Raw genomic sequence first — 17266 nt, forward strand, 5'->3', positions numbered from 1 at the left:
CTCTCTGCTCTTCACGTGCTGTTCCCTACCAAAATTTGAACAAGGTGGGTGCAGATGTGTGCTTGGCTAGGAATTACTTTCTCCCCCTAATAAGCGGAAGGTTGACATCATTTAAGATCAGCTGCTGGTTTCTTTCCTGATAAGAACAGGTCCCTGCCCTCACCATTGATTCTACTCCATATCTTGCCATTCCTTCTAAGTTTAGTATGCAAATATTTGCCCCTCCCATAGAAGCGGAGGAGGACCCAAAACCAAACTACAAACAACAAAAAAAGCCACAGAAACTTCAAATCCTTCACAGCAATCTTAACTCAGTAGCTCTCTCACCAAACCTTCTTTGTTATCGCATTGGACAACATTTAAAAAACCCCAAACCTTACACTCTCCTACCAGTTGTGGTGTGGCACTGTAGAGCCCTTCACACCAGCATCCTGAATCCAGTTTTATAATTACTGGAAAGGAGGCAGAAATGTAATAGGCTTAAATGGATTGCAGTAATAAATAAGTAAATGGAATGAATAAATAACGTGGGGTGGAAATGCAGAGAAATGAGGCCAGAGCCTTGCTGACAGAAGTTTGAGGCAGTTCCACTTGGGTGAAAAAGTTTAAAGCACAAAGCTACTGCTGGTTGTGTAGGAAGCACTGGTATGCTGGGGTATATCCCAGCAGATGCCTGCCTTGTTCTTACTCCTTCTTTACGTATCTGCTTTTGGTCACTGTTGAAGCCAGGATACTGGGCTGGGTGGGCTTTGACTCCAGCCAGTCCAGCAGCTCTTATGTTCTTCCGTCTCTGTGCGCTGGGCAACTTTTCCTTTGTTTCTTTGTATGTAAGGTGAGGATGTCCATGTTTCAGGGACCGATTCACAGTATGAAATTCCAGTGTAGCCTGTCCCAGCAGGCACTGGCAGAGAGGTCCCTGATGTGGAGCAGCGGCTGTCCCCCTTGCTAGTGCAGCTGGTGCTCTTTCTCTGGAGAGCAGGGTGGCTCATAATTGCACCGCGCAGGGTAGTGTATGAGGGGAGACAGGGGAAGTTTTGAAGTAGACACTTTTCAAATGACAGCTTGAGGGACCAGCTCTCACTTTCGTGAGCTATGCAGTGTCTGAAAAATGATGGATGAAATGCAGGGAGATGAAGGGATGCTCTCCACTGAGGTGGGGAGAGCTTCCTGCCGCGAGTGGTCCTCAGGCTTGAGTCTGTTCAGGCACATCCACAGACTAATCGACTTGCTTTTGTACAAGAACCTTTAAGTGTAACTAGTGAATGTTAATGATGCTCACTTTTGAATGTGTATATGTGGGGTGTTTTGCTTTTTGGTTTTTGGGCTCTTTTTTCTTCCTTGAAGTAGTTCTGTTCATTAATTGGAGTTTGTTACCAGGCAACTGCTAAGCAGCAGAGTGGCAGATTTCTCAAGGACAAGAGTACCAGATGGAATTGAACTGAAACCCCAAAGCACTGTCACAGAACAGAAGGTAATTTGGCCGTTTGTAAGGGGGTGGGTACAGTGGGGGGGGGAGTCAGATCGTTAATGTGCACGATAAACGCTGTATCCATTTCTTCTCGGCAGCGTTTTCACTCTGAAGTCCTGCTCTGTCATTGCAAATTATAGCTATAAGCCTTGAAAAAATGTGCAGTTTCAGGTTTTGTGCTTCCTATAAAAATGCTTACATTTAGGTACAAAATTGTGCTTCTTTATTTGTCCTTGTTATTGACCTGGTAGTTGTTTCTGATGTCAACATATTTCTTGAAAGCACTGGGCAGGTTGCAAAAAGCAATGCTGTTGATTATTATTGGTGTGCATTGTTGCTATTTTTAAAAATCTTGACCTTTTTTATTCCAGTTTAAAGAGAAGTACCTCTTACTACTTAAAATATTACCAGAAGAGGGGAAAACCACTTCATCTCTCCCTACTGGCTTAGCAAAAACGCATGTCTTCTCATATGTCATGTTGTGGTTCCTTCCCAGCTGTAGTTTCTAGTAGAGACTTCAAGTCATGTGGATTTTCCCCTGTGATAAATATTAGTGCAGAAAAGATGAAGACAGACAAAGCAGAACAATGTTCTTTGTGGTCGAAAACAAAAAAAAAATTACAGTAATAAGACTTGCACTCAGCATCAGAGCGCGTCTCAGATATTACTGAGTGTACTCTTGTTTCACAGATAGGGAAAATAAATTGCTGTGAAACTGGTGTTTTCCCCAGAGCTGCTTGTGTGAGCTGTGGCAGGGCTAAGGAAAAAAAAAGAATTTTCTTAACCTCTGCTGTGATTTCTAAGCTTCACACCAGGGTGGCATCCTTCCTGACGGGGGAAGGAGTCCCACTTTGCCTTTGTCCCACCATGCTCAAGGAGAAAAGACCCTGCTTCGGAGAAAGAATTATAAACAGGGCCAACTCAGTATTTCTCTTGTGGCAAAACCAACCCGGTGCTTTCCCTTTCCCCTGATAACCTGGGCATTGGAAATAGGCTGCTTGAGGAACAGGGGAAGGATGGGGTCTTTGAGGCCCCAACTGAGGATGAGGGAGGATGGAAGAGAGTGGGGGTCACATATTCTGGTGGGTTTGGAGAGGACAATGCAGAAGGGAGAACAAACAGATGACTGCCAGCTCTCCTCATGGATCTCTCTGATGCCTTCTAGTCTTCTACCTCCTCCTCATGGAGACTCCTATCTGTTCCTCCCACCTCGTTTCACCACCCACAGCCATCATGAGTCTCCACAACTTCTTCCAACATCCCTTTCCACGGCCCATCAACATGAACTGTTATGAAGTGATTAGAGTGTACCAAACCGCCCAGATGATTCAGGTGGGGGTTTGGTTTAGTTCAGCTGAATCTGACTCAAAACTGAACAAAAAAGCCCCATACTGGCTTGATCCCTAATCTCAAATACTGACGTGTACATTTTGGTTTGGTTTTTTATATCTAACTCAAAATGTAAAATACTTAGAGCATCAATTTGATTTCTAGTTAATTACTTGGCTTTTAAAAGGCAATTGTCTATTTAAAATTATCTACACTTTTTTTTTTTCATATTTTGGCCAGCATTCAAAAAGGCTGATCCGATTTCAGTAGGTTGTTTTTCACAGTCAGTACAATGTACAGACTTGCCTTGAATTCAGCCAGCCAGAAGTTGCTCGAGTTTGGTGGTGCTTTCTGCTTCTGTGTAATTCAGGAGGAATTTTCTAATGTAGCACTTGGCTTCTGTCACTCTCTACATTCCAGTGCCAATGGTGTTCAGGTACCCTTGACCGATCGTGACCAGGAGTAGGTCCCTCTGCACTTCCCTCCACATGTGGGACACCACTTGCTTTACACATCTCATCTTTTTTCCTCTCAAAGCTTCCAGCCATGTATTCCCAGAAACCGACCTCTGACTCCGTATTTTGTGCTGTCAGGGAGAGAGCTTGCGTGGTGCCTCACACCTTACACAGTTTACAAGTATTTCCTTGAAGCTGATGGGATCCTGTAAGGAGGTCAGCAGTACCAAACGTCATTGTACTGGAAATGATGATACTGGATCCTACTGAATGTTATCATTCATTCTAGAATAAGGTATCCTAATTCGGTAAATGGAAAGTAGCATCCGTAAGGGGCTTTGAACTAAATGCAGGTCCAGAACTGAGAAGTACCTGCTTCTGACTGTGGTAGGTAGAGGTCAGATCTGTAACGTTAGGACAAGTCATTTGATTCTGTCTCAAGTGTCTCTGATAATGAAGTTGCTTCTTCACCTGTGCTTGAGGTAATGTACATGAGGAACATTTGCAGAGCACTTCAGGAGTGGAAGCCAGTGCTGATGTCTTGGTGTTTGCCACACACTTTTCTATTTGATTTTTTTTATTTTAATCTTTCCATGAGGTTTGTCTTTACATGATGTATCACACAGAACACCCCTCCCCATATCGTCATTATTTATTGTCCTAATTAACAGGAGTTGCATAGTGCAATGGAAGTATGCTAAATGTGGACTTTAACATACATACACATGTATGTTCTCATGTGCAGGATCAGATTTTGGGGAAACAAATTTCTAGCACCCAAGAAGGCCTCTGGAGCATAAACAACCAGAACTATCTCCTGCCAGATCTCCTCCAGCAAAGTCAAATTTCAGACTCCTCTGTGAACCCACCAAAAGTGCCACTGACTAGCCAGGAACCTCAGAACAAACCTCTGAATAAGGTAAGAGATAAATTACAGATTGAATGAATTGTACCATCATTTTCCTCCAGCCCTTAGGAGCCTGAGATTGAGTCTTTTAACTTCATCTATCCTGCCTCTTTTTATGATGAGATTTTTCACCACATCACTCCTTTTCTTTATAAATTATGTCTAGGGGACATATAATCTTGAGCTCCCTAACAGATTTTATTGTTCCACTTGTTTGTCCCCATCTGCTCCCTTTTCTTTCCTTCCTTTTTTTCCTCCCCTTTTACACAAGCTAGAAGGGCTTGTACCCTCTGCTCCTTTACCTGTCGTGTCAGCAACGCAGCACTCTCGGCTGCCCCTGCTCATTGTCCCTGGCTTGCTTCCATCCGAGCGTCAGGTGGGAGTGCACAGGGCCGGGGCAGCGTGTCTCAGCAGCCCCAAAGGGCCTCTAACCACTGTGAGCACAGGGCTCTCTTGGGGAGGAGTGTGTCACTGGAGGCAGGTAACAGCTCTGTCAGTGGTCATGTCCTAAACGGCCTTACTTGAGGCAACAGCGTCCTCCTTGCTGCGGAGATTCGAGCAGTGCCCTGTTGCAGATGTGACAGCAGGGAGTGATCAACGTGCCTTTCTTCTGGGGACTAGTTATGGCAGTGCGGTGCCTGGCTAAGGAACCCCACACAACTGCCTGCTCAGGCCTCCTCTTCTGTCACTGAATTTGTACCATGCATATAGTGCTTTAAGACTCATCGTGTCCAAGTACACCACGTGCCGTTTCTGCTGAACCTCCAAGGCACAGCATTGCTGTGTGCTCTCCTGGCATCATCTTCCTGAAGCAGCTGTTATTTTTCATTGTAGACCCTGTGCACTGAAAGCACACCTTCAAAGAGCAGTACATCATCTACCACATCGTTTACTTCATTCATAGATCCTAGGCTTCTGCCAATCACCCCTCCCACCAGTCCAGTAGGACCTTCCTGTAGTTCTCGTGAGTATGCTTTACCCTTCTCATAAAATGTCACTCCTGGTTTCTCCTGGGGGGAGTGGGGAGGGCCTATTGCTTGGAAATGGAAACTGATGGTAACATCTTCAGAAACTGAAACTCCACATCGCTATGAATTTTCATTGTACTGCTTCTGCCCTTCTTCCAGATGTGACTTGCTCTACTCTGCTGCTGGGTTACCACTGTGCTTACTCAGGAATGCCTGAGAAATTTTCCAGATGTTTTTGGGGTGGTTTTTTTTTTTTTATTCTATGGCTATGTAGTGCTCCTGAGGTGTCTTCTCACCCCTCCGGGGATTTTTTCATTCTGCCATGAACAGGTCAAATGTGAGATGTAGCCAAACACTGGCATTTTTCATGATTGCGTATGTCTTTCATTCTAGCATCTAGTGCAAAACCTGAGCCTGTCAGGAGAGAAAATGCAAGGAAGGGCTCCGTTGTCAACGTCAACCCAACGAATATCCGCCCGCAGAGTGACAGTCCAGAAATTCGTAAATACAAGAAGAAATTCAACTCAGAGGTCCTTTGTGCTGCTTTGTGGGGTAAGCTCAGAAGTACTTGGACATGTGTATGGAGGGAAGGCAGCAGCAGGAGAGGCTGGCAGTATATGCCAGGCAGATTTCACAGTTGTATTGCACCTCTTCCGTCAAAATCCTGGGGCAGATCACCAAGTAGATACCTGTGTCACTCGCATGGCACTGCCTTCCTCGTAGAAGATACAGATGATTTACAGTTGCAAAGGATTTTGTGCATCAGAATGAGAAAATATTTTGGTTGGGCACCAAACTGAAACTGCTTGTTTGAAGAGCCAGAAGTTGCAAATGTTTAATAACTTAGGCGACTCATGATGTCCTAGCTGCATACAAGTAGAGCTGATCACTCTTAAGTCCTGACCCAGTGGAAATAATACAAACCTGAAGCCTTTTGCTGTCATGTGTATTATGTATTCCAAGAATCTGAAGCATGTCAGGTGTCAGTCTTTCCAAAAGCTTGGCTTCCTTAGTTCCTGCTGTTCCACAGAACCTCGCTGGATCACCCTTTTTACAGGATCAGCTTCACATGGTGTAAAACCAAGATGAGTGTAGTCAGACTAGTTTTCAGCAGCTACAGACCTTGTCCCAGTCTCACAGTAGCTAAGCTTTTGAGTTGTTTTAACTGTCTTTCTAGTTCTGAAGAACGGATGTATTCTATGGGACTCTCCCAGCCTTTTACTTCTCCTCACTTTTTGAGTCTGGAATGGAAAATGAATGAAGTAGTTGAAACATTATCCAAAGGAAATGTAGATTTCCAGTTTACAGCTTCACAGATTTTGTGTTATGTATGTTAGGACTCCAAGATTTTAAATTAAGAACAGAGCTGTGTGGCAAGGTCTGTAATTAAATGTGTGTTGAGGCTGAAGAGCACCAGGTACTCATCAGAGCATTGCCAATAGAGGAGGTTGCTTGTTACAGCAGGATACCTCATGTCACTTCTAAGAACCTGCTGATTAGGAAGCATAGCTGTCGTGCCAGCTGAACACAATTTTTGACATCCTCTGATGTCAGCAACCCACTGGAGCCTTTGCTTCCTTGGAGCAGTTGGATTTCAGATGGATCCACTCCTTTAATTTGACATGTGAAAGCATTCTTGCAAAACACAGACCATTTTCAAACACTCTGCGTCCTCGTAACAGCAGCCCTTCTTCCCACAGGTTTGGTCCTCCTGTGATTTGAGTGTTGTATCTGGGGAAAGAGGGGTTTTTAAATTTTTTTTTTTAATTGGTAGAGACCCTTAGATCATTTAGTTGGATCTCCTGTGTGGAGTGGTGCTGGACTGGGAGTTTTGCAGTGCTCACAGGCATTTTCCAAGGTCACCTGAGAAATCGAGTTCGGAAAGCATTTTCCTTTTTGTTTAAATCAACATTGACCTCAGTGGAACTACTCATCCTTCAAGTTACATGGGTGTATAAGTGTTCTGCTGGGTAAAAACTGTAATGGTGAGATCCTTTTCTTCTATTCATTTTTCTGGGAAATCATCCACAGAGCAACAGAGAAATTATCAGGTATCATTAAGTTAGACTAAATAAGAATCAGTTCTCAAAACAATGAACTCTCAGTGGCCTCTGAATCATTAGGTGATTTATGCAGTATTTTTTTTTTCATGTATTAACAGGAGTAAATTTACTGGTGGGAACAGAGAATGGATTGTGGCTGCTGGACCGAAGTGGGCAAGGAAGAGTTTATTCACTGATTACAAGGAGACGATTCCAGCAAATGGATGTTCTGGAAGGACTCAATGTGCTAATTACTATATCAGGTTAGTTCAGTGTCTAAAAGTATCTGACCTGCACTGCGGTTGGAAGCAATTAAAAAGAATTAGGCTATAAACTAGGTTGAGGAATTTCCTCTTACAGAAAATCATAGGACAGTTATTCTTGTTAATAGAAAAATTCTCTTGAATTTTTAACATTTACATTCTCATTTCAGAGAGGCTTTGGGATATTTCATTACCTGGTTAATGTGTAAAATGGTTTGTGGGAAGTATGAAGTGTTTCATATCCTTAAAATGAACTTGTTCTCAGTAACTTGTAGTTTGTCAGTCTGCTTGTTTCTGTGATGGGTGAGCCTCTATCTAAGTGCAATTTTATTAAAATATCATTGGTCCAGCAAGGACCAATGCAGACTTGCTGTGGTAGGTGACAGTGAGAGCTGTTTGTCCCATATTGCCAGGTCCAGTTGCTTATGTGACACAGTCCTTCTCCTTAGACTAACCTGTGATCCCAGACTACTGTTTGACCATATGTGCTTATGAACTAAAGCAACAGAAAGATTGACTGAGATGAAAGATGACAAAGTAATTCTCACCTGGAAAAGCATCCAAAAGAAAATAGCTACTTTTAATGAAGATTGTCAGTTAATTAGAACTGAGTTACTTATTCAAAATGGCCATTGCAGGCCATACCTGTGTTCCTTCACATCAAAGAGTAAGTGCCAGATAGTGTGATTATTTCTGATAATGCGTGTGTCTGTAGAGACCTGTTCTTTGGCCTGAGGGAGGAATTTTAGTCAGGTGTGAAAATCTTGCATGCAGTTTGGGTCACGAGGTAAGTGCACGTGTGCCAAATGCCATAGGACTGCACATGTTCCAGTTCCCTCCTGCATGTCGCTGTCATACAGGGCTTTTCTTTTGTGCTGCTGCACTCTTCTTGTACCTTGAAGAGTCAGAGACCCACTGTATTCAAGGTCACAAAACTCTGGCTTTTTCTAAGTGTGGGAGAGTTTGTACTTCAGTGAGTTAAAGCATTATGTCTGTCTTCTTTTTTCAAATCCTAGGGAAGAAGAATAAGTTGAGGGTGTATTACTTGTCATGGCTGAGAAATAAAATTTTGCGCAATGATCCAGAGGTGGAGAAGCGTCAAGGTTGGGTGTCTGTGGGTGACCTGGAAGGCTGTGTACACTACAAAGTTGGTAAGGACTTTTTGTCTTTTCCTTGAAGAGCTGCTTAATCATCCTTTTGCATCTTGTGACGCCAGCATTTTTCTTCAGCTCTGTTTCAAGATTGTATTGGGCTGAATATCTCTGAGTTCTTTCAAGCCTCCTTGTTTTACATGGCAGACGCTTTGCTCCCTGTCATTCCAGATAGCATCTCTTTTTGCAGCAGTTACGGATGATGTTATGGGTATTCCCTGTGACAGCTGGAAGGAGGGAGTGCCAACCCTGGTCTTTTGCTCAGTCAGTGGTGTAGAAGTTCTGTAGTTACTTAAGGTTTTAATTGACTGATGTTTTCCACCTCCATGCTATTCAGCTTCCCTCCTGGCTCTGAGTAACTGCTAAGAAACTGGTCTAGTAAAGTGCTAGTAAGTCATGTTTGTAAGACATCCATAGGTAGATCAGATTGGATGTGCTGCAGCTCATCCCTGTCTCTATATCAGAAAAGACCTAGATGTATCTTTGTTTAAACTTACACACTGGAAATGGTACCATAGCAGTAGAAAAACCATCTTTCTTTTATTTGGCTTTCAGGCAGTTCATTCTTGAAGATGAACATCAGTATTGTGATAGTTTCTATCATTTAACTTCGTGAGGGGGTGTGATGTATAGTGCAAGTTTTGCTTTGGTGAAAGATGGTATATGAAAGTGGCACTTTTTTCAAAGTCAAATGGAGAAATGATGTAGAGGAGTGCAGAAGACAGAAAGGTGGCTGGCTCTCATAAGTATCTTGTTTGATGGTTGTTTTGCTTTTATCTCACTGCTTTAAAACTGGCAAGGGTTAAATCCAAGAAAGAATGTGAAACAGATGTGTGTTGTTACTTTACTTGTGATTACAGCTAAGTACCCACATGTTCCACTTCAGTTGCTCCTCTTTGGGTTTGGTGTGGGTTGTTTTTTTTTTTTTAAAAAAAATAGGCAAACATTTTGTAGGAGCTTCTGTGTTTACTTACGACAAGCCACTCTTACTTGGACAGAACAGCTGCTGTTGTTTTTCTCTTGCTGAATCTTCTTGTATCTTGACCTTTGGTTTTACAGCCACTTGTCCAGGTGGAAGAGGAAAAGGATGTACTGTTCTGCATTTTGGTGGAGTTTGGTTTTTTCTTCTTTCTCTGACTACGTGAGATTTTCCAGTGTCACCCTTATCCACTCTGTGCCTCTGCTGTATGTTTGGCCAGTGTGAACTGCTGCTTTTGTAAGCAGCAAGGGCTGATCAAGCCCTCCTCCCAGAGAAAACAAACCTTACTTCAGTAGCGTAACACCTGCATCTTTTAAAAATCCCTGCCAAGCAGACACTGAATATGAAATGAAGGGTGAATGTGTTGGGATGCAATACCCTAGCGTTCCGTTTCCAAAGCAAATGCTTGTCTCTGGCAGAGTGAAAACACAATGTACAGAGAAGCCTTAGTTTTCAATGCATGATTCTTCATTTATTCTTGATGAGTCCAACATGACCTTAATTGACTTAGAGAAGTTGCTCCTCTCTTAAATGCTTACTCATCTCAGAAACATGGGAGTCCTTCACCCACACTAGCACATGGAGATTTAACTCCACACATGAACAGTGAAATGAAAAGTCATCCTACAGAGTGTAACAGAATTATTCAGCCAACAACCACCATTCCTCCAAAAGTAGCTTTTCACAACCAGCAATGTTGGTGTGTGTTCACACTTAAAAAATAAAGTAGGTTGGCTTAGCTGCAGGGTCAAGACCTTTTTTTGTGACAAGTAAGATTTTTTTTAAGGGTGTGTTTTGTTTTTTTTTTTCCCCCCCATCGATGTATGAAAAGCAATATATAAATATTGTTAACAGTCATCTGGCTTTACTGAAAATAAATGAACTACAGGTTTTCAGTCAAGGTATTGTCATTGACATCAATGTTTAGTATCATTGATGTCCAGAACCCATTAGTTTCCCTTGCTGGATAATGTCTACTTCTACAAGTAGTCCATTGAAATTATTTCATGTGATGAGAAGGTCTTTGATTTAAGTGTCTGTCTGATACCTAAGGAATTGTTCTTCTTGTATTACAGTAAAATATGAGAGAATCAAATTCCTTGTAATTGCTTTGAAAAACTCAGTGGAGGTTTATGCTTGGGCTCCAAAGCCTTATCACAAATTCATGGCTTTTAAGGTAAGTGAAACTTCACTTTGGTTCAGATGTATCAGTGTCTCTCATCTACTCTTCGCTTTTGCTTTTGTTGCTTTGTATAACATCTATTTCTAGTTAAAGATAAAATGAGTATTCTTTTTAAAGAAAATGTAGCTCTTTTGACATACATTGGAGATGACCGGCATAAAACTGGCACATTCTGTTAGATGTGAATAACATGTTTCAGTGCTGTGCCAGAACGTACATTTGAGTTAACAAAGTTGATGCTGATTTCCCTCAAAAGAGGAGGAAATCGAACATGAATGGTACTCAGCCTAATTTTTGCCTAGTCGGTTTCTAGAATGTGGATTTTTTTGAAAACACAAGCGAATTATCCAGCACTCCTTGCAACTCAGTGGGTGGTGGATACTTAGCTCCTTAAATGTAACAAACTATTTAACAAAAACAGCAGTCTAACTTTTGAGTTTTGAAAATTCTTAAGACCATATATGTAGATCTGTAAACCAACAGCTTGTTTGTGTTACATAGTGTATTTTTCTTTTTCCAGTCCTTTACCTCACTTCATCACAAACCACTGTCAGTTGACCTGACCGTTGAAAATGGACAAAGATTAAAAGTCATATATGGTTCACTAGTAGGTTTTCACGCTATTGATGTGGACTCTGGATCCGTGTATGACCTGTACCTTCCAACACACGTAAGATACTCCAAAAAATTACGTAAATGCCTCTGTTCTTTGAGTTGTATATTGATGATGATCAGGTTAAGAGTTGTGCTGTATTTCAAAAGTCAGGGTAAGAGAATAATTACTGTATGGCAGCTAATAGAAAACCACTTTTCACATACTTTTATAACACTAAAGTTCTGTTAAAAGGCTTTTATCATATTTAGAATATCAGTTTTAATGGTTTAATGTCAGAAAGCCTGTTATATGGACAGTACTATTTTTAATTGATTTATCCTGGAAATTTAGGACTTCTTAAGCAATCAAAGACACAATAATATCTACATGAATTAGGTGACTTTTACAATCTGCCACTGTGCTTTTCAATCTTGCTGACAAGCTGATTAAATTATCATTGAATTGAGCTGAAATTTGGCCTGGATTGCAAAGACCATTGAAACATATATTAATCTTGATCCACTGCAAGCATGCTACCTTTGCACGAATGAGTACCTGTAGCTAGAGGATCCAGGTATACATGTGAACCCGTGCATAATCCAGATTTCTTCAACATGAAGCAAAGTTGCATTTGTTTCACGTGATTACAGGTCCAGGCTCTGTGTGCAAAATGTGTTTTGCCTTTCAGTCATGACTTTGCAGAAACCCGACTTCCAGTCTAAATAAATTTGCTGGCCTTCTTACCATTCAGTTGCCTGTGAAATCAGTCCTTAAATTCAAAAGAATTTTCCTCAGGATTTTCTCATTAGATTGTCAAGAAGTTGGCATGAGGATGTTGATTGCAGGTTGATGTGTACATACTGCATTGTGCATCTGTTCATTGAGGTGATGGTGGTCACTAAATTCCTGCTTAAACTCAGATAACAGCAAAGTAATTGCCCTGCAGAAGTGAATGACTGGCATGGGGCTGTCCAATATGAAGTCTGTGCTATGGTTTTAATCTTTTTGTTTGTTTGCTTATTTTTTAGCTATTCTAGATAGTTCTTTTCAAAGCTGTGAGTCCCAAAAGCCAGAGAAACTTGGGGGCTTAGGTCCAGAAAACTAGCAGGTTGCCATGGTTCCAGTCTAATGGGAGGCTTCTGGCAAGGAAACTTCTGTGCACACTTGAAAACCTCCCTGAAGTCAACAGAGCTCCACAGGGGCAGAGGGTTAGCTCATCGGGTGCCATGGCCGCCTTGTATCCCAAGGCAGTGTCCCAAAGTTACGCTCAGGAGGTCTGAAGAAATCTCATCCCAGATCTGCATGTTGCAGCCTGTGCCTTGAACCCTTTTATTTTTTTATTTTTTTAAACTTCTTTTTCTCCACTCTCAGCCCCATGTTTTCAAACCAAATGAAAACCCATGCCTCCCGTGCAAGCCACTTGATCGCTCTGCTGCCCTGACAAGTGGCTCATGGAAATTCTGCCTTCAAATTCTGTCAAACCTGTGTTTCTGATGGACACAATGTTTGAGGATGGCTGTCAAGTTTCTAAACTTCTCTTAATTAGAAAGTAACTTTTCTAGCTGTCCAGAACAAACAAATCACCTGCTAAAAGCTTGTACTGTTTATTTCTGTGTCGGGGTTTTTTAAGGGACTTAATGTTTGTTCTGTTAGAGGGTTTATTTAATCTGACAATTAATAGCTTTGTTAACTATGCAACTATGAAAAATTCACATCAGTTTATAAATCTAAGTGTGATGCCTGCATACCATCCCTGGAAGCTGGTTGCTAAGCAAGGTGAATAATGACTTGTCAAAAAGATCATTAGCATAATTGCCCAAGATAAGACAGGCAAAGAAAAAAGTGAACCTTCTTAGAGGCTTTATTTTTTCAACAGGCTGCAAATATAATTATGTACCTGATGAGAGAGATTTCCCAGGTGACTGTCCTGAATATTTGGGGCACCTTTAAGGCTGACTCCATTTGAGTGTGTTCTTTAACCAAAAGTTAGCGTGTACTAAAAATATTTTTTCCCTTAGAGTCTTAGACCTGAAATAAATCTGCTGCTGCGGTGGCTCTATCTTTTTTTTGGTATTTTATTATTTTAAAGAGCATCTGCTAGAATCGGATAATTCTCTCAAGGAGCTTTGTGGTGGCAACAGACCAGACTTTTAACAGGCTGACTTTAGATACTCTTGCTTTCTGGTAGCCTCTTTTCCTGGTTCCCCACCTCTTTCTTCATCTCTTACCTGCTTCGATCGCTCATGCGAGTACCAAGGCAACGCATTAAAATTGCTCTGCGGCTCTGGATACCCGTTCTAGTGTTACGGATAGTTGTTGCGGAGGCACGGAGTCAAGTGGTTGGCCTGAGTGTATTCAGTTTGGCAAGTACAGCTTCAGTGCTTCTTTTACTGTTCATTGTGCCCTTGCGGTGTGCATAAATGTATGTGCTTGAAGAAAAAAAAGATCTGTGTGTTGCTGGCTTGTGAAAATGATGTAGAAACTCCAGTCATCCTTCCTATAAAAATATTAATTGTAGTGGTTTAATTTACTGTTTAACGTCCTGAGTACTGCTTTTAAACAAGGAAATGCTTTGTTGTTTTTTAAGGCTGTCCTCTTTCTTTCAAAAACGCTTTCATAAAACCCCACCTTCATGGTTGTATACTTAGACTTTTTCACTTGGGACATGTTGGCTTCTGGGAGAGATTCTAGTGCGTTGAACAGCTGTTAAAATAATTTGTGTCAGTGAAATGCACTGTTCCTGTAGCATGCAGAAAAAATGTGTGCTGAACAGCGTTAAATGGGGAACTATTGTTAATGAAGGCTGTGGGAAGGGAAGGACACAGAGTAGCTTATATTTGAAAGGTCCAGGTTAACTTTTCAACTTGCTGTAAATATTGTTGAATTTACAGGGTTTAGCTTGTGAGGGGGGATAGGGAAATATCATGGAAAGTGAAAGCACTGAGTTCCTGGAATGTGGAAGCTTTTGTCCTTCATCTCCTGAAATAACTGTGAATTCCAATTTATTTCACCTTTCTTCTATTTATATAATGCAAGTGTTTTGTGAGTGAGTAAGTAAATATTATTGTGTCTCAGTGGCTCCATGGCTTCTTGAAACCAATTAATACTGGTAAATATAAAGTGAAATATTGAACGTTGATTTGTTTGCAAACCTGCTGTCATATTCAAAGCGGGGGGGGGAGGAGGGGAGAAAGCCTGTTTCAGAGGCCAGCAAACTAGCAAACTGCCTTTCTGAAAACAGGCGTTTCTTTCACTTTCCATGAGCCATGAGCTAGTTCCTTTTATTGCTCTGCCAAGCTAGTTAGATTGATGTAGTCACTAAAATTGCAGTCCGTTTTCTGATCTAAATCTTAGTAAAATATGATTCTAGATCCAGGGGACTATTCGCCCACATGCCATTATCATCCTCCCGAACACCAGCGGAATGGAGCTTTTACTCACCTATGAAGATGAAGGCATCTACATTGATATATATGGGCATTTCACAAAGGAGACTGTTTTACAGTGGGGAGAAATGCCAGCATCTGTAGGTACGTATGAAAAATAGCACTTTATTAAATACAGGATTCTGCTGCATGAAGCCTGACTTCTTTATGAGGTTTGTATCCATATGAAAGTGGTTGTGTGGCACATAAAGCAACTTCTGAACGATCCAGATGTGTAAAGAGTAAACAGATTTATGTATGTTTGTGTTGAGACAGCCAGTGATTGCAATAGGGTCTTCACATTTGGATCACAGAGTTTGGGTTCTTGTCTCACTGTTTCTTGCATCATACCTTGACTGAGGATGCAGCGTACCACCAGTTTTCACAGGGAGAATTCCGTGAATTACAGAGGGGAAGAAAGGTGCTCTTGTTTCCTGCTTTGATTGTTCACAGCCCATAGCGTTTTATGTAAAAATTCACGACAATAGAGAGGTCAGTTACCGAAGAGGTCTGTAACTGCTGTCAAATGGCCCCTTAATTTTATCACTTTAAATTCACAGTGCTGCCAGCACACAGTATTTCTAATAGATTCTCGTTCTCTCCGTGCTTGCAGTTGGCTTTGCAGGAGGAGATTCTGATTGCATTGTAGCCAGGACAGCTGTTTGTTTCACCTTCCCTAAAGGGCTTCAAGTTAACAGTGTGGGGAAAACCAAGAACAACACAGGCAGATTTCTGTTTTTATTATTTGTTGCTTTTAATTTCTTTTCTGGCTTACTCCTGCATCTTAAAACAAACATACCAACAAACAACAAACAAAAAAAGCCCAAGACACTTAGATTGTACAAAAGCGTATTATTAACTTGGCAGAAACTGGATGCCACAGTGAAAAATTGAGGATGTTTACCTTTCTCCTTTCACTTCTAGCTGGGTAGTTTTAGGAGAAGTCCATTAAAATTAGTGGAATAACTCTTGAGTAAATTCCAGGTTTGACGTTGTAGAGGGTTTTCAACAGTACTGACGGCAAGAAGCCCACCTCTGGAACACAAATTGCTACAAGACAATTATTTTTGGAACTGTTTCAATAAAATTCAGCAACAAAACTGCTTCAGTTTCAAAACCAGGTATAAGGTAATGAGCTAACTATATAGTGTTTCCTTCCCTTCACTGAATAGCCCCATCTCCAATTTTCAGTCCTTATTCAGAGCTACAGGGCGTAATTAAAATGTATGAATTCTCCATTTTTCATAGGAACATCTAATGGTCTTTGATGTTGAAGTTTTACATCCCCTCTGAATTAATGTTAGAAACACCATAAGAAATAATCAATAATCAAAAACCAATTACTCAGCCAGGGTAAGACGAGTTCTAATGAGAAATACTGAACATAATTGGAACCTGCACTGACGAATGCTATCTGCAGGAGACAGAAGCTTTCAAGAAGCATGTCGTTACGGGACGTGCTTCCTTAGGCCTTACTAAAAGTAGCAAGCTTACTTAACATGAACATTTTCTTCAAACTGTAAAGTCTTATCCACCTTATGGTGTGCATATATGATTTTCAGAAATATTTAAACCTTCCTTTGTTTTTGCACATGTACTTCATTGGTTAGAACTCCTTTTTCCTGTCTTGGGAAGAAACAATTTCAAAATCAGCTGCATTTATATAAGTGTCCTGCCAGAGATTAACCCTGATCTCATGTTTAATACTTTTTAAACCGTGAATGTTATTTGCAACTATTACAGGCTTTTCTAGTTGTATTATTCTTACTATATGCTGTGTCCTAAAGAGTCACTGTTACGAGAGAGTTAATGTGTTTCAAAGACAGATGATACATAAGGAAAAAAGGGCTTTCTTACATCCTGCTTCAGAAAGGGGCATATTGCAAGAAGAGTCGCACAGATCTATGACTCCTGCTTGAAAATTTGCAGTTTGTGTCACTGGGCATTGATTGCTCTCAAAGCTTTTTCGCTTAATCTAGATCGAGTTTGCAGAAATGCCTCAGAAGTGGACCAGAGACCTTAAGTCTTTCTTCCTAATGTTGCTGAAAGTACTGAATCATCAAACCCACAGATATGGGAGAGAGGTTTGTAAAGCATTCTTGTAGCCCAGAAATCACACTGCCTTAAGCTCAGTAAAAATTTCCATGCGTGTACCCAGCTGGCATTAAAGTGAATAAAGCTTCACCACCTTGGACCAGCTGAATGTGATCTTTTTTGCCAGTTAATTACTCTGATTTAAAACATCCTTCACTATGCATCTGGCTAGGCATGATATTCTCAATTTCTCAAGGTTGGTTACATCTTAATAGAAGGAATGCCATTTGGACATTCGCCTTTCCACGTGCTTATGCAGCTATTTCTCCTGTTCTTCAGCACACTGCTAATGATAATAATTTGCATGGAAAGCTATCAGTATGAAATTGCCTAAGCATTTTTGTTACAGTATTTTAGGGCGGTTAAATAGGAAGAGGATGGAGAAAATGCTTCTGAGGGTGGCATCC

The 17266-nt window shown here is 41.2% G+C and overlaps 1 protein-coding gene across 3 annotated transcripts in view; it reads left to right on the top strand.

Annotated features, from left to right (window-relative positions):
• The window catches only part of NRK (Nik related kinase), a 106039-nt gene that overhangs the window by 77464 nt on the left and 11309 nt on the right, over positions 1-17266 (top strand). For all 3 annotated transcript variants that reach the window (XM_074882232.1, XM_074882233.1, XM_074882234.1), the window contains 9 exons: positions 1378-1471; positions 3998-4171; positions 4994-5123; positions 5521-5679; positions 7289-7432; positions 8449-8583; positions 10639-10739; positions 11266-11415; positions 14711-14870. In XM_074882232.1, coding sequence (XP_074738333.1) covers positions 1378-1471; positions 3998-4171; positions 4994-5123; positions 5521-5679; positions 7289-7432; positions 8449-8583; positions 10639-10739; positions 11266-11415; positions 14711-14870 — 1247 coding nt within the window. The remainder of the gene's footprint in view (positions 1-1377; positions 1472-3997; positions 4172-4993; positions 5124-5520; positions 5680-7288; positions 7433-8448; positions 8584-10638; positions 10740-11265; positions 11416-14710; positions 14871-17266) is intronic.

This window comes from Strix uralensis, chromosome 13, assembly GCF_047716275.1.
Source record: "Strix uralensis isolate ZFMK-TIS-50842 chromosome 13, bStrUra1, whole genome shotgun sequence".
NCBI lineage: Eukaryota > Metazoa > Chordata > Aves > Strigiformes > Strigidae > Strix > Strix uralensis.